Source organism: Lissotriton vulgaris, chromosome 6 (assembly GCF_964263255.1).
Source record: "Lissotriton vulgaris chromosome 6, aLisVul1.2, whole genome shotgun sequence".
Lineage (NCBI taxonomy): Eukaryota > Metazoa > Chordata > Amphibia > Caudata > Salamandridae > Lissotriton > Lissotriton vulgaris.
This window is the reverse complement of record NC_141694.1, coordinates 903,156,512-903,184,266: the sequence shown is the minus strand read 5'-3', so window position 1 is coordinate 903,184,266 and position 27,755 is coordinate 903,156,512. Positions and strand designations below refer to the sequence as shown.

At 43.2% G+C, this 27,755-nt stretch overlaps 1 protein-coding gene across 1 annotated transcript in view; it reads left to right on the top strand.

The window, feature by feature from the left end:
- The window catches only part of LTBP1 (latent transforming growth factor beta binding protein 1), a 1,129,437-nt gene that overhangs the window by 1,018,582 nt on the left and 83,100 nt on the right, over nucleotides 1–27,755 (top strand). Inside the window, exons 25-30 of the mRNA XM_086926894.1 lie at nucleotides 8,701–8,826; nucleotides 14,926–15,069; nucleotides 17,433–17,603; nucleotides 18,513–18,599; nucleotides 21,033–21,161; nucleotides 21,691–21,831. Coding sequence (XP_086783020.1) covers nucleotides 8,701–8,826; nucleotides 14,926–15,069; nucleotides 17,433–17,603; nucleotides 18,513–18,599; nucleotides 21,033–21,161; nucleotides 21,691–21,831 — 798 coding nt within the window. The remainder of the gene's footprint in view (nucleotides 1–8,700; nucleotides 8,827–14,925; nucleotides 15,070–17,432; nucleotides 17,604–18,512; nucleotides 18,600–21,032; nucleotides 21,162–21,690; nucleotides 21,832–27,755) is intronic.

Here is a 27,755-nt window from a genome sequence, read left to right as displayed (position 1 = left end):
CTTCCAAATTGTCTGCAATGGCTTCTCACACATAACGCGTATTAAAAACAAATTTAAGGAAAACGGTATTTAAAACAGTGGGGCAGATTTATGTTAACTGGCGCATCCCGAGGGATGCGCCAGTTAACGTGCGCCACAGTGCGCCACAGCTACGCCACCCATGGTGCGCCGCATTGCCATGATGCAAAAACGGCACAGATGCGTGACGCATCTGTGCCGGAAATGTGGCGCATTGCTGGAGTTCCGTCGCAAGCGCGACGCAGCTCCAGCAAGGCTCGGGGGTGCCCCATTCTACTAATGCTGCATCAAGACCTACGCCTGCTTCAAGCAGGCGCAGGGTTTTGACGCAGCATTGCCCTGAAAGTGACGGAGTGAAATCTCATAGATTTCACTCAGCCACTTTCAGGAGGCGTTCCTGCGCAGGAACGCCCCCCCTGCGTAGGAACGCCTCCTTATGGCACAGTGCTTTACAACGTGACGCATCTCATAGATGCGTCACGTTGTAAATAGGGCGCATTGTTTGCGCCGCAGTTGCGTCAAAAAAAGTGACGCAATTGCGGCGCAAAGAGGCGCAACGGCCTCATAAATCATTATGTTTAAGACTTATTCGAGGTCATCAGGGCGAGACTTTGCAGAACAGAGCTGGCTCCATCAGGGGGCCCCCTGAAAGGCTGGGGCCCTGGACCAGAGCCCACTTTGCCCAGGCCTTAAAACGTCTCTGGTCAGTTTGAGTTTTGCGATCGAATGTGACATCCTCCAGTGGATGACCCTTTTAAGGGCCTGGCTATATCAGGGAGGACACTGTTGGCTGAGGGAAAGCTGTCTCACATCCTGCTAGCAGACTTCTTTGAGATACCACCGGGTTCTGCTGGAGAACAGTTGCTAATCTATTTATATTGGTCTGACCACCTGTCGTGTCTGTTTTTATAACCACCGTAGGTGCGTGGCTACCTGGGAAACGGAACACATGTTGTAGTCTTGTAATTGCGCTCACTGGTGCGCCGGTGTCTGCTGCCTCAGCGAGCAGATAAATGACTTGGCGTGCTGGAAGCTATGCGTGCAGGAGAAGAGGCATTTATCATCGGCCCTGAGCTAACGCCTATCCTATGAGACGCCCAAACAACCATCGTATAATTCCGCCTCGATGGACAGAGGGCAATATTGACGATTGATGGATTTCTTCATTTCCTGGCATTGACAAATGGAGGTAGCACTCGGTACCTGAGGAGCAGGCAGTGTGAAGGCAGGTGACATTGCAGGAAATCCTGGATCTGTGCCTCAGCAGGCTTTGTGTACAGGGCACAGGACTTTCAACTTGACTCAAGTGCCCCCTGCTGGCCATTTGAGTGTTTTCGGACTGATTTTTGTACTTTGTGCCTTTAAATATTGAGAGGCGTTCTTAATTTCTCATTTTGTAGTCTTGTCATCCCGGCTGGTTAATCTTGCGCACAGTCAAGTGTTCGTGGGTTGCTCCTTGTTTTAATATCTGCTCGTTGCATGTGCTCTTTGGCCAAGAAGACCATGAAACAAAAGAGACTGCCTCCATGCAATGTGATTCTGGCTCTTGTGATGTGAAAGACTGCAAGTACCAGAATGCTCTGGGGTCTACCTGGATACCAGTATCTCAATAATAAGGGGCACATTTATTAATATTTAGTTTATCACAGCAACCAAAGTTGGGGAAGAAATCAAAGCTGCACTTTGGAAGAAATCAATGCAGAGCCTCATTTATTTAACATGGACTGCTGATGCTCTGATCTCCTCAGCTGATACCCAAACAGACTACCTAGCACCACGCCCAACCTAACCTTTGCACCACGGTGCAGCACCTGATATCTACATAGGATTTTTACTGGAAGCATACGCTTCCAGCACAACATCCTATGCCTAGATACATTCTCATACTTTCCATGCGTTGGCTGTGGGCTCCACAGTGCAACACATACGCAATGAGTGAAAAGTTTAGAGATATAAAAACATTTCTCCAAATTAATGGCTACTTCAAGGTGGCGTAATTTTTTAAGCAAAGCCCTGTCTGATCATCTTAGTAAGTTGGGCTTTCCTTCAAAAACTTACGGGTGCCTGCAGTGATGCATCCATTTGACACCCATGTAACAACCCCTTAATGAAAAGCCCAGAGAAAAGGGCTCCTCTCCAGTGTACAATACTAAAAAACATTGTGCTGCTTGGCGTGACTGTGGGCTGGTGCCAAGTCTTCGTAAATCTGCCCACGAAGTGCAAAAGATGCTCTATCTGCGCACACTCACACCTCCTGTGCAACACTTTATGTTCAGGAAGATTGTGTTATGCTTGCTTCACAGTGGTTTGTCTCAGCAAGTGTGACTTAGTTCTTCCTTTTGAGCTTCCAGGAGTAAGGTACACCTGCTCATGGAAATACAAATATGGCAAATGACCTAAATGTTGGGGATTTTATTTAAAATCTGTGAGGAGCCATCCATCGGGCCATGTTAACAGGACAGTGCAAGGGCACTAATTAAAAATGGCAGGCACCATTCATTCAGTACAAAGATGCTGCTACACCACATTAATCGGTGCCGTCCATTAACGATAACACCCTTATTATTGGATTTACGGGGACAAGCGCTAGAGCAACCGTATCAGACATTTTGAGGATATGAACTGGAATTAGCCATTTTGGACCATTTAGACATGGTTGAGTAGTTGTTAGAAGAAGTTAACAGTGATGAAATGTATTAAAAGCTGATGTTTGCAGCTGGCTGAAGTTCCTTCTCATCGAATTTTAGATGGCATCAATGTCCTTAAGACCTATCTCTGGAACCAAGAGAACTTAGGTTGTGGTCCTGTTTTCGGTATTTGATCACACTTTGCCATCCTAGCCACACCACCTCCGCTTCAACCGCCTTATTTCCCTTATCAGCGGAATTCAAAATTGCTTTTATGTAAATAGCCACTCAGCGTAAAGTGACACAGAGCCGCCTGGGGATTATAAGTCCACGACACTTCCCTGAGTGGGAAAAGCAACAGCCACAGCGAAGAGTCAAATGGTAATCAATAAATCAATCAATATAAACTTTATTCGGTTCATAAACAAACCATAAAAGCGTACACAATCATGAAATAGCTAACAGCCAGTAGTACACATCATAAAATACATAAAAGCCAACAATACAGAGCTATGGATACATTTGTGAGTACACAGATAATTATATAAAAATATGCTTCAGCAACGCGCTGCTGAAACCAGATCTTAAAATAAAAAGGAATAAAAAGTATTGTAAATTACTCAGTTACTCAAAAGTACATAGTGCCTCGAGATCGCACAGCTGAGCAGAGGCATAGGCTTACACACAAATATGTCTCGTCATCCGAAAGTTGTTGAAGCTAATGGTGGGTCTGGATACAATACCGAAAATTCCTGAGTTTAAAAAAAGGTACTACATACCTCTTTGTACAGATCTTAAAAAAAATCACAGAAGAAGAGGAAGAGTAGCATTGACAGGCTAGAAGCATTATTGCATGGGAACACTCTACTTTCTCATTTTTGCTGTTATCAAAGGGGAAAAAAAAGCAAATATTTGCTCATGTGAGCTCTAAAACGGAACAATATTGAACGCACCCAATATCCTCTAGCGTTCCATAAATAACTGGTTGATGAAATTTCAGGGTTTAGATGCAAATAACTTGCAATGTATGTTTTTAAACGTTCAGCATTTTCCCTATTCACTTGACAGTTGGCTTAGCAATAGAGCTTGTACTTTCTGTCTGTCGGTGACAGCGCAGGATGCCCTATCAGTGAAGACACGAGTAGGGTCAATGTCATCGAATGATTTTTCAACAAATGCCAGACATGGAATCGAACTCCCTTGTCACCTGCCAAACAGTTGTTTATTATTTCCCTGTTTGATGCTTCCCCCTCTTTCTTCTAGATAGAAAGCCATAATAAGGGAGGTTTCCTTTGTATATAATCACACATGTAGTTTACACCTCATTCTTTGTGGCAAATCGCTAGGACGTACTCAGATCATTGTCCAGTCAAACTTACACTTGAGATTCCTGGATATAGTAGGCCCAAACCGACATGGCGTCTTCAACCAACTGCACTCTTGGACTTAGTATTCAGAACAGAACTGGAGGCGGAAATACAAGACTTCCTTCTCCGTAACAAAGGATCAGTAGACAGTGTAGCAGTAATATGGGAGGGTTTTAAAGTCACCATACGTGGGCATTGCATTTCTAAAAGTCATGGGGTACTGAAAGACATTCAACGTACATTAGCACAGATCAAGAAAGATCTGAAAAGCTTGGAAGAGCGCTTGCACAGGGGAGAAATGGGGAGGATACAGGAGGAGTTTCGATCTAAGATGTCAGCCTATGAAGAGGAGGCCGCAAGGGAGGCCAGCTTTAAGGGAAAGTATTGGAAGGCGCATCGATATGGGGAGGGGGAACGCCCAGGCAAGGCATTGGCTGAGACAACGAGCACCCCGCGCTTTAGCAATAATATATTGGAAATTGAGACACCAGAAGGAGACCTATGTCAGGATACAGCAGGCATTATGGAGGCTTTCACCCCACACTACCAAAAGCTGTATAGTACCAGAAGGAATGAGGAAGTGAGCCTTGAGGAGTTTTTGGGGGATGTTGGCCTGTGTTTGTTGAGTGATGTCCACAGGAAATTCCTTAGCGCTCCTTTTAAACATGATGAAATACGGGATGCTATAATGTCGCTGCACAATGGAAAGGCCAGTGGACTCGATGGCCTGCCTTTCAAGTTTTATAAATGTTATATAGATGTTCAGCACCAGTCCTGCATGAGGTGTTTGAGGAGGCGCTGGCTGATGGGGTTCTTCCCACCACAATGCGGGAGGTGGTCATCACATCCTTGCTTAAACCTGGTAAACCTCTGCAACAATGCGATTCCTATAGGCCGTTACTGCTTATTAATTGTGATACTAAAATCCTGGCGAAGGTATTGGCAACATGGCTAACCTTGCTTATGAATGTCATTATTCTCCCTGACTAGTCTGGGTTTGTGTCTGGGAGGGCCATGTCACATAATTTGCGAAACCTTTTCTTGTTGATACAGACAGTTGCCCCGGAGTTTGAACTGGCGGCTGTTTTCCTGGATGCCTCTAAGGCATTTGACTCAGTTGAGTGGGGTTATTTATTTAAAATCCTCCAAAGGATGGGATTTCCCTCTCTGTACATCTCCTGGGTGCGGTTGCTATACAGTCAACCCACGGCTAAAGTGTTAATAAATGGGCATTTATCCACAGCTATCCCCATTTTGCGAGGCACCCGGCAAGGATGCCCCCTATCCCCGCTCCTTTTTGCCATAGTGGTTGAGCCCCTAGCGGCCAGGTTGCGGCAACACCACCGTGAGAAGGCGTTCCAGTGCTTTCAGCGTCAAGTACTGATCTCTCTATACGCTGATGATATTACTTTATATATAAGAGACCCCCGTCAGAATCTTAACCCCTTGCTGTGGGAATTTTTGGTGTTTGGGCGGCTATCGGGCATAAATATAAATTGGAGTGAATCGCAATTCTTTCCTCTGACGCCGGCTGTGGCGCAATTCCCCCTGCACTTTCCCCTGGAATGGTGCACCTCGGACCTTAAATACCTGGGTATTCGAATATCTTGTGACAGGGAAGAAACGCTCCGCCTAAGCTATGGTACGGCGGTCGTGAAATTGGCGGCTAATGTATCGCGCTGGATTTCCCTACCTATATCCTTGTCTGGATGTACTTCCCTGATAAAGATGGTAGTCCTGCCTCAGTTCTTATACCTATTTCTTAATATTCCTTACTACCCAGGGGCATTCTTTTTTTGGACGCTGCTCACGGAATGAATCAGATTAGTTTGGGGAGGTAAATAATCGGGTCTCTCCTGGTCGGTGCTAACACAGCCATACTCAGGGAGGTTTCGATATCCCTGATTTTGAGATCTATTATATCAGCGCACAGGCGCATTATGCGTACCACTGGATGATACCTACGCCATTTATGCCTCAGTTGGCAGTTGAGGACTGGCTGGCACGCCCAATTCCACTGAATGGTCCCATACACGAGCCAATAAACAGTATGGATCCACCGTTCACGACTGTGGTTTGCATGGTGGGCGCCTGGAGGCGTATGGCACGCATGCTGAGGGTGCAGTTATTGTATTCCCCACGGCTCCCACTCACATACCATCCTAAAATGGTGCTATTTCAAGAAAAGGGGTTCTGGGCATTCTGTAAACGAGTACGTATCACTACATGGGGGGATTTACTCTGTGATGGTAAATTCCGTACTATGGAGCACTTATTTCAGGGTATACAACAGACACCTATGGATGTTTTTTTATATATTAGACTGAGGCAGGGTATGAGAGCATTACTTCCTGATTTTCCATATGAGCCAGAGATCGTTGTCCCACTACACTACCTCCTCAGCACCTCTGCTGGGAAACACTTGGTATCGGGTGTCTACAGAAGTGTGCTAGCACAGCGACAAGGTGTGGAAAGTTCCGCTCGAGGATACTGGAGTATGGACATTGGACGAGATATCACAGACGATCAATGGCAATATTGCTGTGATCTTACGGGTTCAGTGTCTGCTAGTTGTAGATTTAGGGTCATTCATTATCGGTTCTTACAACGTCTGTAATATACTCCTGTCAAAAAGTTCAAGTACAAATTATCTGACAATTATAGATGTGCGAGGTGCAATGCGCCTGGGGCTGGGTTCTTACACTTGGCATGGGAATGCCCTGGGGTGTGCGAGTATTGGACACAGGTGCATGGGGTCATCACAAGTATGTTAGACAATGCATTGGAAAGAGATCCTCTATTCATGCTACTGGGGTATACAGCGCATGTTCCTAGGGGCAGCAGAAAACTCGTGGATATCTTACTGTTATTGGCAAAGCGTAGAGTGGCTTGTCACTGGGGGAGGGGAAGGGCCCCAAAGTTCAAGGAGTGGATACATATTGCCCTATACTGTCAAGAGCAAACATCAATACATGCTGAACTGATGCCATTAACCTCTTGGCCAAAGGATATCTGGGGCCCAGTACAGATGTATCTTCTGCGTGCTGATGAAAGGGATCCTGAATTGTCAGCGGTGTCTGAGGACTGAAGCTGAGATATGTACCTTTCTGCCCACCCCCTGCTCTGACTATTGATTGGATGTTAGATGTGATGAATACTACTACTGATATGAATACCACAACTTGATGTATATGTACTTCGATTGCAGGACACCACTGATGGATAAGCCCACATACCTGACTAACCGAATGTGAGATTGTATATGAAAGACCCGTATATTGATGTATAGAATGCGTTAACTAGAATCAGCCATGCACATCTATAGATGCTTTATGTGATTAGAATGCAATTTGGAAATGAACGAGAAAGAGCAAGTCTCCCTGTCACAATGTTATATGGCCAAGTATGTCAAGATTCATATTTCTGTAGTGTTGTTTTATGCTGTATTTGAAAAACGTATAAATAAAGTTAAAAAAAAAAATTCTTTGTGGCAAACATAGTGAGAGGTAGAAGGCGGGACTACCAAACTTTTTCAAAGGAAGTGATTTTCTTCCTTCTGTAAAGTTTCATGATCTTTTAAACCTCAAATGTCTGCTCTACAAGATGCAATTGGAGTGCATTGGGCAGCGTCGATCTGCAACAATGGGTGCCCGGCCTCCCGACGGACAGGGGAGGCTGAGAAGAGGTCCTGGAGCTCTTGCCAGTTTTCTATACATATTGATGCAGGTGAAGCCCAAGAACCCGATGAGCTAAAAGGCACACCTAACCAGGAAAGCGTACCAATACTTCTTAAGCGATGGCGGTCAGCTTGAATACTCATGAGTTTATAGCAGGGGTTTCCAACCTTTTCTGTAACAAGAGCTATTTATGTTCAATGAAAATCCTCCTCAGCTACTAATATTATAAGCAATGTAATAGTTATCACATCAGACAAGATTCTATTAGTGGCCACAGGATGCAAAGATTACCAGTAGTGATCTATCCTGTGCATCAAGCATTGTTCTCAGGAGTAATGTAAAAATGGGTTGTCAATGTGGAATGCCTTTACATGGGTAATACAGGACAGTCATTGCTGCAATGACCCTGCCACCTAGTAATTATTATTAGGAATAAGACTTCCCCACACCTTCTGATTTTTATCACTCGATTATCTACTTTAAGTATATTTTGGATATTCAACCATTTTTTTCAAAACATCAGCTTATGAGCTCTGAAAATACACACATTTTCATCTCAACTACATGCTTTGCAATTTTGGTATACAAAAATAAGTCAACTAAGAAAAAGCTTTTAATTTTCTAGACTAGGCTGCACACAGGAGAGCTACTTCCAAGTAGCTGGAGAGGTACTGGTTGGAGATGTCTGGTTTAGAGGGCTTGGGACCACAGGTCATGATAAAAGATTTTGCATAATCTGCTGTTAATTCAAGATAAGCCATAAAATGTGCTAATGATTGCACTAACAGATGCAGAACTTTGGGAGTGCAGACAAAAAGTACGGCGGTGGATTAGAAAATGTTAACAGAGTCTTGTGTAATATGGGTTTGTGTTTTTTAAATCCAATTATCTTTGAATCCAGTATTTTAGCAATTCACGTTTAATCATTCTTTATCCCACTTAGTCTCTATGCTACCACTGCTTACTTGTCAAACTTCTTTCCACATGTTCTCACGACAATCTTCTTTGCAGATGTTGATGAATGTGCAAATAACTCCATGTGTGGCACTCAAGGGTTCTGTGAAAACACGGAGGGCTCCCACCGCTGCCTCTGCTACCAGGGATACCAGGATTTTCTCGATGGGAAGGGGTGTGTGGGTGAGTCATGTCTTTTTTGCTATTTTTCTATGAAGTCCAACTGCCTTGCTTTAACAACCATTGTCTTCATTCAGCATGAATACTTTCTGACCAAATTTTGATGATGTGTAGTGGAACTCACAATATTTGACACACTAAGACATTTTAAGCAGATGTGCAGGGTTCTGCACTCAATAGCAAGAATAGGTGTCCCAAGTGGGAGGGACATATGCAACTCACTGAAATGAAATGAAATGAAATGAAAGTGGGTTTTATAAAGCGCATTACTACCCGAAGGCCTCGTAGCGCTGTGAATGCGTATCTCTGGGAGTCTACTAATTTACTTAGAGAAGAGGAAGGTTTTAAGAGTTTTGCGGAATTTTAGATGATTGGGTTCGCTGCAAAGCGTGGAAAGTAAAGAGTTCCAGGTCGTGGCAGCATTCAGGGAGAAGGAGCGTCCGCCCCATCTGGCCCGTTTGATCTTATGTGTTGTTGCCAGAAAGGCCATGCTGGAACGCAGTGATCTTTGGGGATGGTAAGGGGTGGCTAGGGAGCAGATCATTGCGGGGGCGTTTTTCCACATGGCCTTATGCATTATGCACATAGCCTTGAATTTTACTCTGGCTTGGATGGGCAGCCAGTGTAAATTCCTCAGGGCAGCAGTGCCCGAATGCCTACGGGTCAGGCCGAGCAATAGACATGCTGCTGCGTTCTGAGTGACTTGCAGCTTTTTAAGTGTGCTGGTCGGTGCACCCAGATATAAAGCATTCCCATAATCAAGACGAGACAGGATGATGGCCTGGACCATTATCCTGTGGGCCTGAAAAGGGAGGAGTGGTAGGACTTTCCGCAACATTCGCATCAGCCCAAAGCAGGTGGCGGACAGTATTGTGGCTTGCTGGTTAAAGCTTAGGGTATCGTCCAGCCACATGCCCAAGCTTTTGATTTGCTTTTTTGGCTCTGGGGGGGGCCCAAACAGGGTGGCCATTGTAGAGTCGCTCTGGGGCCGACTGTGTTCCCCAGGAACATCAGTTCTGTTTTGTCCCCGTTAAGTTTTAAATGGGAAGAGGCCATCCATTTTGTAACTGCTACTAGGCAGCTGTTCAGGTTGGAGGGGGTGCTTCCTGGCTGATTCAGGGCCACCACAAGCTGGGTGTCATCAGCGTAGGTTACGATTTCAAAGCCACTCATTCATGATCTTTAGTTTTAGTTACTTTTTAACTTGTATTTGGAATTGCATTGGGTTATCAACAATAACATATAAACAATTCCTAACTCAACAGTGCAAAAAGAAGGAGGTTCAGTATATGCAGCTATTAGGCTTTTTACTAAGTGATGTTAGAAATTATTAGACGGTCTGAAATAAGTATATTGCATATAATAGTATACAACTATGATATATCATTTCACATTGTGATTTCTGCAAGTGCTCCTCTTTGGTGACTCATCTTCTGTGGATTTCTCTAGGGTGATCTTCTCTAGGTTAGTGCTTCAGTCTGTTGGTCAATCTGCTTGTAATCGGTACTGGTCTACCTTCTATCTTTATATCTGTTTTTGGAGGCATCAGCCTGCAGAATGATTGTAATTGTTCATGACAATATGGTACGTCTAGCGATCAGTCTACAACCCTTGCTGTCGGCCATCTTTCCCATATCACTTCAACTCAGCATTTGGTCAACACTAAAAGCATCAGCTTAAACTTTCTATGTGACAGGGACTAGAAGGGAAGTTCATTCAAGTGGCGCAACTCTGATGCCCGACATAATCTTCTCTACTTGTTTCCAATATGTACTTATCCCTGGGCATTGCCAATTGATGTGGAGTAAACCTGCATGGGGTTCCTTGCATCGTGTTCAGAATGCTGTTTGCTGGAGAACTATTCTGTGTAAAGTCTGAGGGGGAATAATATTATCTGTGGATAAAGTTATAGTGTATTAATCTAAGTTTATATTTAGGAGGTAATTCACAGAAGTTGGACTACTGCTCATCCGCAATTAGCATTTGGAACTCGGCTTCCCAGCTCTGTATAGACATCGGTTGGCAGATCAGGGCCTTTTTTCTGCATGGCACTGTAGATGCATGGCTAGTTTTTGAGGAGGGAAAATTCGGGACACTCTCAAGTATGGTAAATGTAGGTGGCGGGGCTGAAAAGCAGTTGTTTCTCTTGTGTCTCTTGTGTCAGGCCTCTCAAATCCTGTAGTATTCGAATATGTCTAGTCCCATGTCATTCATTTAGCGGTGTCAATGTTTGTGGTCGGGCTTGCACCCTCTGTGCAGATCAGTGTTAAGGTGCATCGGTTCTAGGGTGTCTGTTTCCACTGCGCCATGGGGCTGATAGTGCGTTGGGAATTGCGAGTAGTGCATAGATTGAGCCTGCAAACATAGGTAATATAGATCAAGGTCAGGGGATGCTAGTCCCCCCTGTTCATAGGGTAGTTTGTGTACTTCCCTTTTCAAAAGGGGTTGGTTGCCTGCCCAAGGCAGCCGTGTCAACCAGGGTTTCAGTCTCACAAAGAAGGAGAGGATGTAGCCTTTAAGCTAGAGCGGTCAACCTTATAGTTGGGGAACCGGGTTCAAGTCTCGGTAACGAAGCTCAGCATTCTTTGACTCTGGGCAAATCACTTAATCTCCGCATGCCGAACAAAAATGGACGTGTCCATCTGTAACAAAACTGGTGCTCATGTAACGCGCTCTGATACCCGATATCTCAGTTCTAGTTTGTGCTATATAAACTCTAAAAATAAAAAAGAAGGTTGCGTTGAGTAGGGATGGATATATTGTTGAAAAGGTACAAATATTTTGATTATGTGCCCATCTTCTCAAGCACCAATCAGCCAGCAAGTGAAAGTGACACACTCATCCACTTATCTGCCTGTTGTTTTGTCTTTGCCAATGCCATCCCGTAATTGTCATGTATGATGTCTTTTATGTTTCAACTCTTGTGTATGACTTGCCATTTTACTGAGGACTCCTCCTAATTTTGCAGGTATTCCAGTTCACATCGGATAGTAGTGGCAGTCATTGGCATGATTGTGGACTTCGCACAGTTATTACGAATCCCAGAGTACCCTGCGAATTTAAGGAATTCTCTGATTAGTGATGTAAAATTTCTTCTGGTCTGTCAACTAGAGGTGAAGCTTAACCTCCTATCTGCATGGTGTTGGCGCAATTGAGCCACATGCAGCCCCATTGCTAGAACAAACGAGATGAGTGACAGAGGGCAGCCATGCCTAGGGTCTCTTGCTATGCTTACAAAAGACAATTTTGTACCATTCTGGCTAATACGCGCCCCATGGCCAGTATACAGTAACTTGATCCTTTTAACATATTGTGGGCAGAAACCCAGCAGATCCAAATGGCGGAAAAGATAGTCCCAGTTTGCAGTCAAACTCTTTCGAAGTGTTGACAAAAATTGGTGCCCTCTCCGTACTAATTTGTTGCAACACTGCAAATAATGTTCACAGGTTGTGCACACTAAACCTACTGGGTATGAAGACTGATGGATCTAGCCTAACAAGACTTGGCAAATTGGGTAGTGTGCGGTTTGCTAGCACGTCAGTTAAAATCTTATTGTCTGCGATAGCGGCTGGTAGGAATCCAGTTTGTCTGGGAGTTTGCTGGATTTCAGTTAGGTGATCATCAGCACTGCATGGAGGGGTGGGGAAAAAGCCCATGTCTGGAATGCCTCATCATAGTCTTTTAGGAATCTAGGAGCTAGCTGTGATATGTATTCTTTATAAAAGTGCTCAGATTGCCCACCTGGCCAGGAAACTTCCTCATTTGGTAAGATATGGATTACATTTGTTGTTTCTTTAACAGTGATAGGCTCATCTAGCCTATTCAGCTATTGTGTCCAGGAAAGACATCCAGATCAGCCATCTCTGACATTTTATAGAGCTGTGTAGTCGTTTTAAAATTCTAACATTATTTAATTTGCTTCTTGTATATTTGCACCACATATCCACTACGTTGTTGTCAGTCTTAATGTCTTGTATTTACTTTTTTTTTTATTTACTTAGGTTCTTATGTACCACCCATTTTTGCAGTTAGTATCAGCCCAATTGGGCTGTTTCTGACCAGAAAACAGCTTATTTTCTGTAAAAATAATACATTTTGATTCTGTAACACATTTTGAATTGCAGTTTGGAATGAACATGCATACCGATTTAGTATTTGGAAGGGGCGTGTTAAGGGCATCCCTTCCAAATACAGGATCGGAGTGGTATGCATGAATTTTTGTGACCAAATTATGGTCATATAACATACATTTTTTACTGACTTCTAAAAGGTAATGGTGACCATTTGCAAATGGAAAGAGATCCAACTGACCACTGCCTACACTAAACAAAATGAAACTTCAAAGTTTCATTTTTTTCTTTTTCTTTATGGAAAATGGGCTGCATTTTTTTTTTGCTTTATTAAAAAGCAATCACAGACATGTTGGTCTGCTGACCTCAGCAGGCCCCATCCCTTTGATGGCTGAGATTCCTATTGGTCCACAAATTGTGACCTACTTAATAAATATTCATGAGTTAGGTACATTTGCAACACAATAGGAATCACTATTTAAAAATGTCAGTTTTCTTACATCAGGAACTGCAATTTCCTATTTGTGATTGGGTAAGAATCACAACTAGGAAATTGCAATTCTAGACTGGGTGGAGACAAACTCTCCAGGTGTAAAGGAACTAGTATATGAGTGCCAGCATCTCCAGTGAAGCGCAGATAAGAGAACATACCTGACTGCAGATGAAAAGTACCCAGCAATACCCAGGGCACAAAACAACTGAGTTCATCCGAACCCTACCGGAACTCTACAGTAGGGCAAATGTGATGTGGGAGTAATTGACCATGATTTATGTATATGCCAACGCTACTTCATGAAGTGGAAGCCTGAATGTCTGTCTGCCTGTCCAAAAAATTGGATTTGGCTAGTGTAGGGCCTCGTTAATTTCATTCTGGACTGAAGTACAATTAAATAATGGTTGGTCGGTACGCGCATACTAGCTGAACTGCTCCTGTCTGGCCAGGAGGCAGTGTGGGATTGGGCTGGGATAACTGCTAGAACACGCTGAACGCAGGCAGATTGGCCAGACTGCTCCAGAGCAATAAGACTTCTTCCAGTTGTGTGATTGCTTTTATAAACACACATGTGCTTCATTAGGGAAGCTGATATTTCTAAATTATAATAAAACCTTATTGATGCAAAGCAGCTTTCTTGAAATTAAAGAAGAATGTTGATGATCAAATAGGTTTTCATAGTCAATTATTTGAAATGCTCTTGGAAACCACTGGTGAGGAATAACATGTAACTGTTTACTAAATGTATTTTTTGGCGCAAGGTAACTGTTTCAGTGAGAGTTTTGTCTCATGAAGACAGAGCGAAATGTGACAGAATGCGTTCATTATTTTTGGCTGGAAGACACATAAATGACGCAGCTGACCAGCTTCGTGGCTCTCATTTAGAGTGATTGCTACCGTCTCCGAGGCAGTGCCGAATTAACCCTGTGGAGGGACATAAACAGACGAAATTTCGGGCCTACCTTCACAAATGACCTCCTAACACCTGAATACCTGGATATTTTTTTACAAACTGACAGCTTGCCAGAAGATGAGCTTTTAAGAGACAAACTGTTATGTGAATCTGATGTCTCTGGCTTATGTACTTTAAGTTGTTAATGAGTACATTACATTAATACAGTATTTTCTCTATAGATTCTTTAATGTAAAGCTTTAGTTTCTTTGAGTTGATTCATTTTTTTTTATCTTTTGGAAACAATATTCAAGAATACTTGATTGTAATTTTCTTTCAAGATCAAATCAATATTATTTCGATCCATTGTCGCAGGGCCCCTAAACGGAGCCAGGCCCATAGGTCGGTGTCTACTTTGCCTATTTGGTAATCCGGAACTGCTTCGAAGTGAATGTTTCCCTACAGTGCAAGATCAACATCTTTTTTTTCCTTAACCTAGCTCATTTTGTTAGCAATCAGGTGGTCTGCTCATTGGGGGAATCCTTGCTATTTCCCAGCAGGTAATGGTGGGCCAGACACTAATGGAAGAGTGGAGTGCTGTCTGTACCCTAGAGAGTGCTGAAATCAATGTGTTTCACTTTTTCCAGATGTGAATGAATGTGAAATTCTAAGTGGAGTCTGCGGAGAAGCCCTTTGCGAAAATGTGGAAGGTTCCTTCATGTGCCTGTGCTTGGATGAGAACCAGGAATATGATCCAATGACGGGACACTGCCTCTTCCGCGAGTCAGAAGGTAAGAGGTTGCAAAAACAAGATGCACAAAAAAGCTTTTCATTTAGTTCCAGGGCCATTTCGTGCATTTAATGGCTGATCCTTTTAGCCAAGTGTCCCACTCTTTGTTAGGTGAAGGGGTCCTGTTGACTTACTCATATATGTCATGTAGATCAAAGACTATTCATAAGGTTTGCAAAACACAGTCAACAGACCCAAAAAAACTACTTCACTAAATGCATCAACAAGGAAGCATAAGAGAGAAAATTCCTTTTCGGCACCGACCAGAAAATTACTATTCCAGAAGTTTTTAAGGTTTTACTGTGTGCTATGAAACTTCAGAGATTTTTTCTGCATAAATGTATAAACAATCTTGGACTCCATTTCACTCAGCTACAAACCTTCTTTGTTCCCTCTCTAGACATCTGTATATCTGTATATCTTCAAGGTTTCCTCTCGTCTTTCCAACTAGTTGGTATTAAAGCACCTAACATAGAGGTTGTGCAGGGCACGTGAAGCACTTTGCTCAGGGCTGACAACATGTGCATGAAATATGTATTCATCTACAAGAAAATAGTTCTCAGACATAAAAAGCATGTAATTTTCAGTGCTCTCCTGAAGGAGACAATAGAAAATGCTCAAGCCACAACAAGCTAATAACTAATTGCTAACTCTGCCAAATGTCAAAAGAAGTAAATTTAACAGTATAGGTGGAATAAAAATCGACATTTCAAACCACTTACAATAAACTTTGTGGCTAGTCCTGGGAAGAAAGCCTGAACTTGTGACCATCCTGAAGGTGTTCCTCCAAACCCTGGAGTAAGACAAGCATGTTACCCTAATACTCAACCGCTCAGCATCCATTTAATACAGTTGATCTCACTAGATGCATATTGAGAAGAGTAACATGGAACGTTTCACTAGGACCTTGCCTCTCTACTCCATCATTTACCCTTATACATGCTCTAGAGGGCCTTTCTACTACAATGTTCTTCCTGTTCTAGTTCCCAACTACCATCGAACTCAATAAAGAATCCGTAAGCCAGCCAAAAACACTGAGGGGCAGATTTACAATCCCCTTGCGCCTCTTTTACACCGCCTTTGCGTCACTTTTGTGACGCAGCGGCGACACAAAAGATGCGCCATGGTGCAGGGTATTTACAACGTGACGCATCTGGGAGATGCGTCACGTTGTAAAGCCCTGCGCCATAAGGAGGCGTTCCGGCGCAGGGTGGGGGCGTTCCTGCGCAGGAACGCCTCCAAAAAGTGCCACTTTTAGGCCATTGCTGCGTCAAAACCCTGCGCCTGCTTGAAGCAGGCGTAAGGCTTGACGCAGCATTGGACAGATATGGCCTCCCAGAGCATTGCTGGAGCTGCGTCGCGCTTGCGACACAACTCCAGCAATGCGCCACCTTTAGGGCACAGATGCGTCACGCATCTGTGCTGTTTTTGCCCATTGTAAATGCGGCGCACCATGGGTGGCGGAGCTGCGGCGCACAATAACTGGCGCATCCCTGGGGATGCGCCAGTTATGGTAAATCTGCCCCTGAATGCCTACAATACACCTTCCAATTATTATTATTTTTTTTAAACAAGTTTCCTATGTCAAAATGAAACATAGTCAGGGATAAAGGGTATTAGAAGGGAGAGATGTCACCAAGCGTCAATTCAAGTAGCTCACATGCCAAGGAATCCCCTCATCCACATCTCTGTAAGTAAGAAACAGAAAGATAATATTCAACAATGGCGTATAATTTACATCCCAGATGAGTTGCACAAAGTTGCTAATACACATCTATCTAAGCTTAGGAAAATCTAACATTTTTTATCATTCAGATTCTGAAACTTCTAGTGGTACATTCTGTTAGTTTCATATGAAAATATGCAATATTAGGTACCTATTTTGTTCTGATTGCCACTTGATCTAGCTGCTAAATAATAGCTCACTAATAATTAGTGCAATAATTAAATTATTGAGGTCCTACCTCAAATGATAGTTGATCTCCAATAGTGTAAGTTACTCCTTTTGGACAAAAACTGAAAACATTAATTCATGATCTGATCTTTGAAAGCTCTGGAAGTACCTCTTTTGAGTTCTTTGTACTAAAACTGTTTTTAATGTTTTGTTGAAATATGTCAATTGTGTTGTGTTACAAGTACTTTTGCACCCTGCTTCGATGACATATGGGAAGTACGATTGATTTATCGAAATGTTCAAATAATATATAGAGAAAAACTACATATGGTAATTATTTCAAAGGGCTCGTCTAGTTTTTTCGTCAATCATGTACATGTATAATATCGACTGATGTTTCTCAGAGATTGAAGAAATTGCCCTTGCTACTACTTAAGTATTTTTTTCTGCTTTTGTTGTCTCGTGTTCAGCTGACAGCCAGACCAGTCATGACTTAAAGGAATGTTACTATAACCTCAATGATGCCAACTTCTGCGACAACGTGCTGACGTCCAACATCACCAAACAGGAGTGCTGTTGCACCCTGGGGGCTGGCTGGGGAGACAACTGTGAGATCTTCCCCTGCCCTGTCGCTGACTCTGGTAAAGACAATCTCTTTTAAGTGATGTCAGTTGAGGGTGGTTGGCTCTGTTCTTCATTTGCGCTTGGGGAGTTGTTTACACCAAGATTGTAGACTGACGGGAGGGAGATTGGTCACAGAGCCAATGCAGCAGTGAGGCAAGCAGAAGAGGCACCCCAAAATACACTCTCAGCATTCCAGTTCCAGCTTTACTCAAATCAATTGTGGAGGTCTAAGAAACTTTTTTCTTTTTTTCTTTTGGCCTGCCAAAATTAAATTTGTAATATTCTGACATCATCATCACAATAATGTGTTTCCCAAAAATATCCATCCGATGCCAATTTCTGGATTTCATGTGAGGCAATATGATCAATGAGCTTATTTATTTATTTAAAGTTTTATACAGCGCAAACATGACCCGTTAGGGTATTAGAGCGCTTTACAAGGAAAGATACGTTACGTACATGAAGGCATGGGCAAAGTACAGGGATGGGGGATAGGGAAAAAGCATTAGAGGACAAAGCCGTGGATAAATTCAAGAGTCAAAGCTTATGTTATATTGTTAGCATTTGTATTGCACACAGATTTCCAGCTGTGTTTTCTCACATCACTGACATCAGAAGGTGCCTTCCACAAGTGACCCGTGGTCCATTTGTCCAATGATAATGTGACTAAAGTGTTATACTCCACCTCTAGGGCCGGTGTCAATGGCTTAGTGAGTTAACATTGGGTGGCAGAGTGGGGTGCCGTAGTTTTCTACTTCGCATATAGACATACTTTAAATTGGTCAAATGCCAATGCCCAGCAGCTAGGGCATAACAAAAAGTGGCTTTACTACCTGTGTGGCATATTTAAGTTTTTTGGGTGTGTATGTGATGTTCTTAGAAATGAATGCTTTTAATCATGACTTTTCTTTCATCTTTGATACCAGCGGAGTTTAAAGCAATGTGTCCCGAAGGGAAAGGATTCATCCCTACTGGAGAATCAACATATGATGACAGTGCACCACAATATGAAGGTCAGTGCAGAGGATCAATCATCTATGAAGAGGTGGGTCCCAATCAGTGGGACTATTTGCTTTTAATCCCTCAGTATTATACATTGAATTTAATTTGTCTCTCAGAACCACCAACCTATGCTCTCTTTATATGACAGGAAATAAATATAAGCAGCATTGTTATTATTAGTTTGGCCCATCCTTCTGTGATACCGATACCCATGAAAGAGGTTTTTTTCACTGTCACATTAGATAAAACTTTTAAATGAGGTGAACAAAAATCTTCCCTTAGTATATGCTAGTGGAGCTGGAGCAAGTGTGAGGTTGCTACAGAACTGCTAGTCTTACAGCACTCAAGGGGTTTTATAATTTGTGGTTTAAAATCATAATTTGGGGGCCTGACAATGGCCTGGAACAAGGCGGACACATGATCGTGCCCAGCCTTATAAGTCTGCAAGCGGCTAGACCCTTGGACTTGCTGTAGCTCTGCCACGACATTGCCTCTGATTGTGTGAGCAAATCTGGCAGGGGACCCCGCTAGAAAGAGAATCCAGTCCCCACAGTGGAGCTGGTTTGTGACCTGGAAGTGGGAGCTGGCTAAGCACATCTGGATCTCTGTGTCTTGGTGATGGTGGCTCTTGCCTGGATTATACTTGGGGGGCCGTATGCCACCTTAACAGAGCAACCTTAGGGGGGAGGGATTTGGCCCCTCTCCTGCTGTTAAACTTTGGCAGCAGGGCAGGCCAGGGCCTTGTGAACATTCGAGCTCACCCACGGCCATAGCTGCAAAATAATGACTAGGTGAAGGAGGGTCAGTGGAATAAATGAACACACATGCAAAGAGGGACTGCAATGGAGCATTGTGGTCTCAGAAAGAGGGTAAGATCATGCTTACTTCTGCTCCCAACAGCACCTGTGGAAAAAGTGGACCCCTTGCGTTATAAGCTGCCCTCTGTGTCAGAATGGAGCACACATCTGAGCAACTGGGCCGAGTTCTCTCGGGGTCCTTGAACCCAGCAGGGACAAAGACATCAGACACACAGACGAGCCTTGTCCACACCCCATGAAGCCAATCGGTGAACGAGCACTCGATAAAACATTTTTAACATTAACATTAACATTAACACTAGCCACCTTGAGCTGATCAAAACAAGAAATCCAAGACCTGGAGCCCAGTGTGTCAGATTGGAGAGGGCTGTGCCTGCTCCACAGGGAGTGGCAGGGTGATACTCCTCAGACATTCACCCTCCGGGTATGTTTTTTTCCTGGAAGGCTGGTTTTTCATGGAAGGCCTGGTCTTTCTATTTTACTGCACCTTAAAAGAAAAGTCTATGCTACACTTGAAGAGGAATTCCACACGTGTCCACAGAAGGGCCTCTATGACAGCCTGAATCATACACTGTCGGCCGTCCACTTCCTTCCATGCACAGAGTCACTCAAAATACACAAAAGATTGATGCAGAGCAGGCGAAGCTGAATGTTTATGTTTGGGCTAGAGGCTGCATTACCTGTCCCACCCACCCCATGGAATTTAAAACGTTATGAATAAAAATGCCCATATGTACACATACATAGAGGGGCGTTCTTCATCCATTGATAGGTTCAACTGTTATTCAAATTTTGATTCCGCCTGCCACAGCACACATCATTGGGTGACAAGTCTTCCACTTGCAGTGTGAGTGACAGCACTGTGCCCGGTTACATATTGACGTCCACCTAAAATAAACATTTCATTGCCAGGGCTGGTGCGCCAAAGCTTTACTTTGCCAGTGCATTTTGCCATTTTATATTTCTTTTTAGTCATCCTTGTTTGTTTCAACTATGTTTTCATATTTTCTTATGACTAAACTAAAACATGGCTCCTATGCATGTTCAAAGTACACCTTCCTGTTAGGAAGTACTCATTCTGTTCTATTAAAATTATATGTAATTATTAATTTGTTTAATGTATTTATTTGTTGCAACTATATAACTGCCATGCTCTTCAGCAGCATGTTTTTCTTTTTATTGCTATGACCTGTGCATACACTAAAAAAGGTTATAAAAGGTGTAAGCTTTCCAAAGTCAGTCCCAGTGGCTTTGCCAATGCTTTTTCTAACCTCTTGGTATAAGGCATTTACACAGTGCACAATCTGTAATGAGTACATCACCTCATATCTGCTGACCGGTTAACTTCAGCATCTTTCTATTCCTTATATCTTGAACATATATGAAACATGCATCCTCTTTAATGCGTCTTATCCCTCAACTTATCCCTCAAAGGTGTCCACTGGTCACAATACAAGGCAGCATTCTGGTTGTGCTAAAAACACTGTACCTCTAACTGTTTAATATTCTATAATCACAGACGAAGAGTAGAGTTGTCTGCCACTAAGACCCTGAAACAGAACAAAACATTATTTACCTGCATATAAATATTAACCTACATATTCTCTTGTTATCTCATGATTGCAGATGCAGATGAATGTGTGCTGTTTGGACAAGAAATTTGTAAAAATGGCTTCTGCCTCAACACTCAACCTGGTTTCGAGTGCTACTGCAAGCAGGGCACCTACTATGATCCTGTGAAGCTCCAATGCTTTGGTAAGATTTTGGGCTAACATGTCAGATTCACATTTGGAGGTACAGCTAGCCAGAGCCTGAATGGGGTTTGCAGGAAATCTGTAAAATAATATTATCCACCACATATATAACATTAAGAGGTGTCTGTTTTGGAGATGTGTCTGTGCCTGCAGCTATTAAACAAATATCAGAAAAGAAAATTGCAACCATATAAAAGTATAATTCATTTTTATTTGCATTGTTGACAGAACTGCAAGGTAGACTGGGTGGCAAAGTTATTTGTATTACTTTCAACACTATTCTGTTTCCTACAATCTTGATGTTACTGCATGCAACATAGAATGGGGCAACGGATCTAGGAGAGTTACCTCGCTTATTTAGGAGTACAGATGCCCAGTAAATTAAATGAAAACAACCAATAAAAACTCTTGAAGTTCAAAATGGCTATTGCAGGTTTGGGTTTGGGTTCAGGTTTGAGTTTGGAGGGATATGATTGGAGTAGCAGGTCTAGCATTTATCTTCTTCATTGTGATTTTTTGTTATTTTAAAGATACTGATGAGTGCCAGGACCCGATTAGCTGTATCGATGGGCAGTGCATCAATACGGATGGATCCTACAATTGCTTCTGCACACGGCCTATGGTTCTGGATATCACTGGGAAAAGATGTATCAGGCCGGTTGAGTCAAGCGGTATGTGCATGGTCTATGTAATAAGAGCAGTTCTTAATTTATAAAAACAAAATGCTGAAGCTCAAAGTATGTCTTAGAAGCCAGTCTCCAGCAGTGCTGAATGCTAGGATTAAGGAATACCAAAGCTGCATGATGCGTCCACCTCCTTCCTCTTTCTTCCACCATCCTACATGTTTTGAATCTATCTCACTCATGAAGTTCTTTTTTATCCCTGCTTTCTTTCCCCCCTCTCTTCAAATTTTTCTCATTCCCTCCGTTTTTTCTACATTCCTTTCTATTGCTCTGGATCAAAGTCTAATGAAAAATTAGACCCCCCCCCACAAATTAAGAATGCCCACCAAAAGTTGATATATGTTGTCATTAGACATTGTTGAAGACCTACAACTTGATGCATAGAATAGGTGAACAAGATATGTGTAGCAGTGTGTAGCAGTGCAGCTGCATAGCTCATATAGCATTCACGATAAATCCACCTATAAGGCAGCACTCCATAATTATCATCAGCACCTGAGTCAGACCAGTCACCTTTCCTTGACTTCTCAGACCGAGGAATGCACCAATTCCTCTTAAGAATTGTTCACCATTGTAAATGAATTTACCAATCCCTCTGCCTCTTTCTGCTACAGCACCCCATCTCAGGATCTCGGCTGAGACCTTTCTAGCGATGTCTACAATATGATCTAGGGGATTTATCGTAATTTATCCCCATAACCTGCTTTAGACATTCTGGACTTTATTAATATGTCGTCCTTGATATCTACATGGGCAGCCATGCCCATCCTAATTCCTCTTGTAACAGAAGACATCACAAGGGCACAGTATTAGGATAAATCTGGCTCTCTTGATAACTACTGTCAGTATTACATCTATTCTCTTGGTCATGACCCCATTTGGCCCACACACCAACCTTTTGAACCTCTCACTGTTGATTATGCATTTACCCCAGTGAATGGCAGCATCCCATGGTCCTACCGCTGCTTAAAAAGCCCTCTGCTGAGCCTGTCATCATGAAACTCCATACCTATCTTTTGTCTTCCTTACCCAGCTAAAGTCCTTGAAAATTGGTCAACCAGCAACTCACCAGCTACTTTGAGGGTCTCTTTCTGCTCAACTTCTCACTATCTGGCTTAAGAGAAGTCATGGAATGGAAACTGCTCTCATCACAGACAACATCCGATGTATCATTGATAAGGGTGCCTCTGGTGCTTTTATCCATTAAGATCTTTTGGTTGTGTTTGACGCAGTATTTCATGTCATTCTATTCAGGTTCCTTTTTAATCAAGTGTCTACATCCTGCTCTTCAATGGTTTAGTTCTTTCCGCTATCACCAGACCAAGTCAGTTTGTCTCCCAGTCTTACAATGTGATGTTTCAAATTTTTAGTCAGTGGTGCCCCAGGGATCCTCCCTTACATTGCTTAATGTTTATATGACACCATTACCATTGATTGTTAGATCTTTTGGTTTCAATATTATCTCCTACATCAATGACCCTCAGCTACTTCTCTCTCTTTAATAAGATACTGCCATTATTCAGACTAATTGCATGAACTGATGTTCTTCGGTTGCCAACTGGATGAGCTGTAATTGCCTAAAGATAAACAGTGAGAATGCCAAGTTATTTGGGAGAGCTACATTCTCTATATGATTGCTTGGTGGTCCATCAACCTTGGCTCTCACCCTAAGCCCTTTTGAGCTGCCAGAACCTGGCTTTATTACTGATGATCAGATTTCTCTGGCAAACCAAGTCACTCTCATGTCTACCTATAGCTTTAACACTCTCAAAGTGCTCAGAAAAATGTTTAAATGGATGCCGCTGAACAAACAAAAATGGTGACCCAAGCACTTATTACCAGTCCCTATGGAAAAGCCCTGTAAATTGGCATTTTGGCTTGCCTTAGCTAGAGACTGCAAGTGGCCCAGAACACAGTTGTTGACTTGTTCTCAATCTGCCTCCGCATACAACTGTCACTACAGACTAACACACTGATCATTGGCTGATGATCCGTGAGCATTCCCTCTACAAGCTTCTTACTCATACTTATTAAGTACCTTGGGCGTTCTTACCTAAGCAGGCGCATACACTTCTGTGTTCCAACCAGATAACTTTGCTCCTCATCTCACCTGCTTGCTCGCCAGCTTCGCACCCGACGTTCTAGAGCAGGAGGACACTTCTACCTGACTCCCAGTGCTTGGCATAAACATCATCTCTCAATATGTTCTGATGGATCTCTCTCAAATTTTAGGAAGAAACCTGGCCGTTTTCGCTTAATTTTGAACCTTTAGGCAATAACTTTCTGTTCCGCACCAGGATACCATTGCTGGTGGTATGCTCGTGTTACAAATACAAATAACATAACATAACAAATTAAAAGGCCAACATACGTGGAGTGGTGTGGCTCACTGGTTAGAGGCGGCAGACCCGGAAGCAGAGAGCGGTCCGGGACCAGGGTTCAATTCCTGACGTGGCAGGGTCGTGGACCAGGGTCAGCGGACTCGATAATTCTCGCCTTGGTGCCTACTCTAACCAGGAATCACACTCGGCAACTATGGGCATTAGCTTGCCTCATCTCTGGCCATCATTCGCCGGGGATGCCTGGTTTCACCTTGGAGATACCCAGTAGGGACCATCTCACAGGGATAGCCAGGACGGGTTCCCCAGCAGTCTACAGCGCCATGACGCCTCAGGGCAGCAGTGTGCTTTACAAGACACATACATTTTTACAAGACACATACATTACATACAGCTTACTTCAATTTTGTATTCTGCTATTGGCCAGTTAGTTATTTCTGACTTCTCTGATTCTTGTGCCATCTTGTTCAGACAAAGCCATCTGGTGGCACCTTGCCTTTTCCGCACCATAATTGCATTGATGTCTCTCAATTGTATGCGCAACAAAGGGCAGGGGCATATCCAGTAGGACAACATAGATGGTGTCTGGGACTGTAGAATTTAGACATGAGTATGAGAGACCATAGAGTGGGTGCAATATGTAGTTAATAAATTCAAGTGTACTAAAAGGACCAGTACATCCCACAGCTTTGATTCTAGTGTTGATTTAAAGAAGAGAGACCTTCCAAACATATGTGAGAGACAGAGGTCACATCAAATAAAATCAGTGGGCAAAACAATAAACTTGATAATACAGGCTAACATTTGCCTCTCATTGTGGTCTACACAGTAGCAGGAGGTGCACTATAATTTACCAGTGAGTTAGTTCTGGTTCACCCTGTAATTTATAAGGCCCCACAAGAAGGTTCATCAGAACGTGGCATATAAAACATTTTGTGACTGCCCACTTCTGTGTTGACTACTTGTTCTATTGATTATGCTTTGAAAAGATCCTTCAATTTTTGTACTCTCCTTCAGCACATGGGAAACCACAATAAGCAAGTAAAAATGTATGTTTGGTATTTTTGTGTTTGGATGTATGATGGTACAACGCGTACCGTCACAAAGCATCCCTTTACACCGCATCCCTTACAACGCAAGTCGTTACCACGACTTGCGTTGGGGCGCGGATTTCGAATAGTATAATTTACTATTCTAACAGCAGTCCCCGTGGACCCTAGGGAAGGTGTTGGGATAGTAAATTTACTATTTTTAATCCTTTAGCGCCCTCCAGCGCAAGTCGTGGTAACGATTTGCGTTGTAACGGCCGCGTGGTAGAGGTACCGCGTTGTAAAAACTTCGTGGTAAACTATGTTTACCTTGTGTTTAGTTCCTGGTAGTGAAAACCTTATCAAATTTCCCTTCTGTTTTCCCTAAGACTGCCTTTCCACGGCTCAACACAAAAGTGCAAAAAAGGAATGATTGTTGAGTTCCCAGTACAGCCTATTTACAAGTAGTGGGTTTGAATCTTCCCTTGCCCATGAACTGCACGTCTTGCCATTTTGACTGTGTTGTGACATTATTTCTAGTGTTCAAGTCAAGATCTGCTCTACTGGTTGCAGGCTATATCTAAATCATCTAACAAGAACCTAATAAAAAAACTTAAGACCATTATCTAACAATTTGTGGTTGAATCGTATCCCTGAGTAGGACCTCTTTGTTTCCTGAATGTGTTCTTTATTGCTAAGGTTATCAAAATGGGAATGGACACTGGTATCTGCTATAGCCATTGGTTATATTTGAGAACCCTCATAGACGCTTTGATTTAGACGTTGCGGTGTATCTTTTTATCCGCCCCTTATCTAGCGTCATGGCATAGTCATCGGGTTATCAAATGACGTGCTATAAGCCTGCCTCACCCGTGGCAACCTCTGGTAAGAGTAGAAGTGTCCAGGAAATACAGGGACAGCTACAGAGGAATAATGTGTTGAGCAGTCAAAGGATTCATTAAAAAACAGTGTCACACCACTTGTGTAGTTTTCAATTATTGTATGAGACTCTCATACTGAAATTCCTGCATTGAGGGAAAAAATCAAATCAACAGGGGAACTGAATGGACTTTAATTCCTCTTCCCTCCTTTCTGATGAATGAATGTGTTCTTTATTGCAGCTTGTTATTTTTGTACGCGGCACCATTCCGTTGTCATTATTCAGCATCAATCAGCAGTTAAGTCAATATTTTGTTTTTTTATATTTTAATTGAAAGTTCTTGGATAGTCCTAGTAAGGTTGCAATGCAAATCTGTCAGAAATGAAGCATAAACAGTAAGATGTTTGCCGTCAGCACATTGCTGAAATTAACAGTCTTAATTTCTAATGCTCTTCTAACATGGTTTTGCGAAACTAAAATACACACTCGGGGACGTATTACATAAGTGCCCCGGGGGCGCACGGGCATTTGCATCACCTTTGTGCTCCCCGGGGGCACTTTGGTATTACAGAAGGGGCCGCAGATGCTTGTTCAGCCCTTTCTGTTATACCAATAGCGCTGGTGCACATAAAGAGCCAGCGCTATCTTAAGGGGGCGTTCCCTCATTTGAATGGGAGCTTGCCCCTTGCAAATGAGGGAATCGCTTTGCCTCTGCGCCCCTGCCGTATTACAGACATTGGCGCAGAGGCTAAGAGTCAACGACTGCACCCGCCTGCAAGGGGATATCTAATCCCCTTTAAAAGTGCAGGCGGGTTGCCCCCTGCACTGTAAAAATACAGAGCAGCTTCAAAGCAGCCGCTCCGTTTTTCACAGGAATGCGCTGCCCTTGGGGTGGTTGTGAGTCCACGGATGCCCTGGGGGCAGTGCATTCCATGTAATAGGGAGCCCTTTCCTGGTTTGTGCTTGGCACAACTGTTTTAAGGTGCGCCGAGCGCAAACTGGGAGATTGCGCTCTTTATATAATAGGGTCCTAGATCACCAAAGCTTTTCCTGTGAGTTGCTGTGTATTACACCATATTATATGTCACTATTACCAGATACATTCAAGCCTGTTTCACAAAGCATTTTCTGTGAGTAGTTTCTAGGAGTAAGTCAAGCTTTATAAAGCTTAGTCATGAAAACCAAGTGTGAGCAAGTTCTTACTCCAGGAAATTCAAGAGTAAGTCACTCTAAGCAAGGAGGAAGACATGCCTAATCATAGAACAAGCTTTAAGAATCAGCTCAGTATATTTAGTTCGATCTCTCGCCTAAGCATAGAGTTAAGTACTATTCATGCTAATTGCTAATTGTGGAAAACGTTATGTGAATTAGACCCATTGGGGCAGATTTATGAGGCCCTTGCGCCACGTTTACACCGCTGTTGCGTCACGCAAGGCGGCGTAAACATGGCGCATCCCTACGAACGATTTACAATGTGACGCATCTAGGCAGATGCATCACGTTGTAAAGCCCTGCGCCGCTTGTGGGCGTTCCGGCGCAGGGTGGGCGTTCCGGGGCAGGTGCGCCTCGCAAAAGTGGCTGAGTGAAATCTATGAGATTTCACTCAGTCACTTTTAAGCCAATGCTGCGTCAAACCCCTGCGCCTGCTTGAAGCAGGCGTAAGTC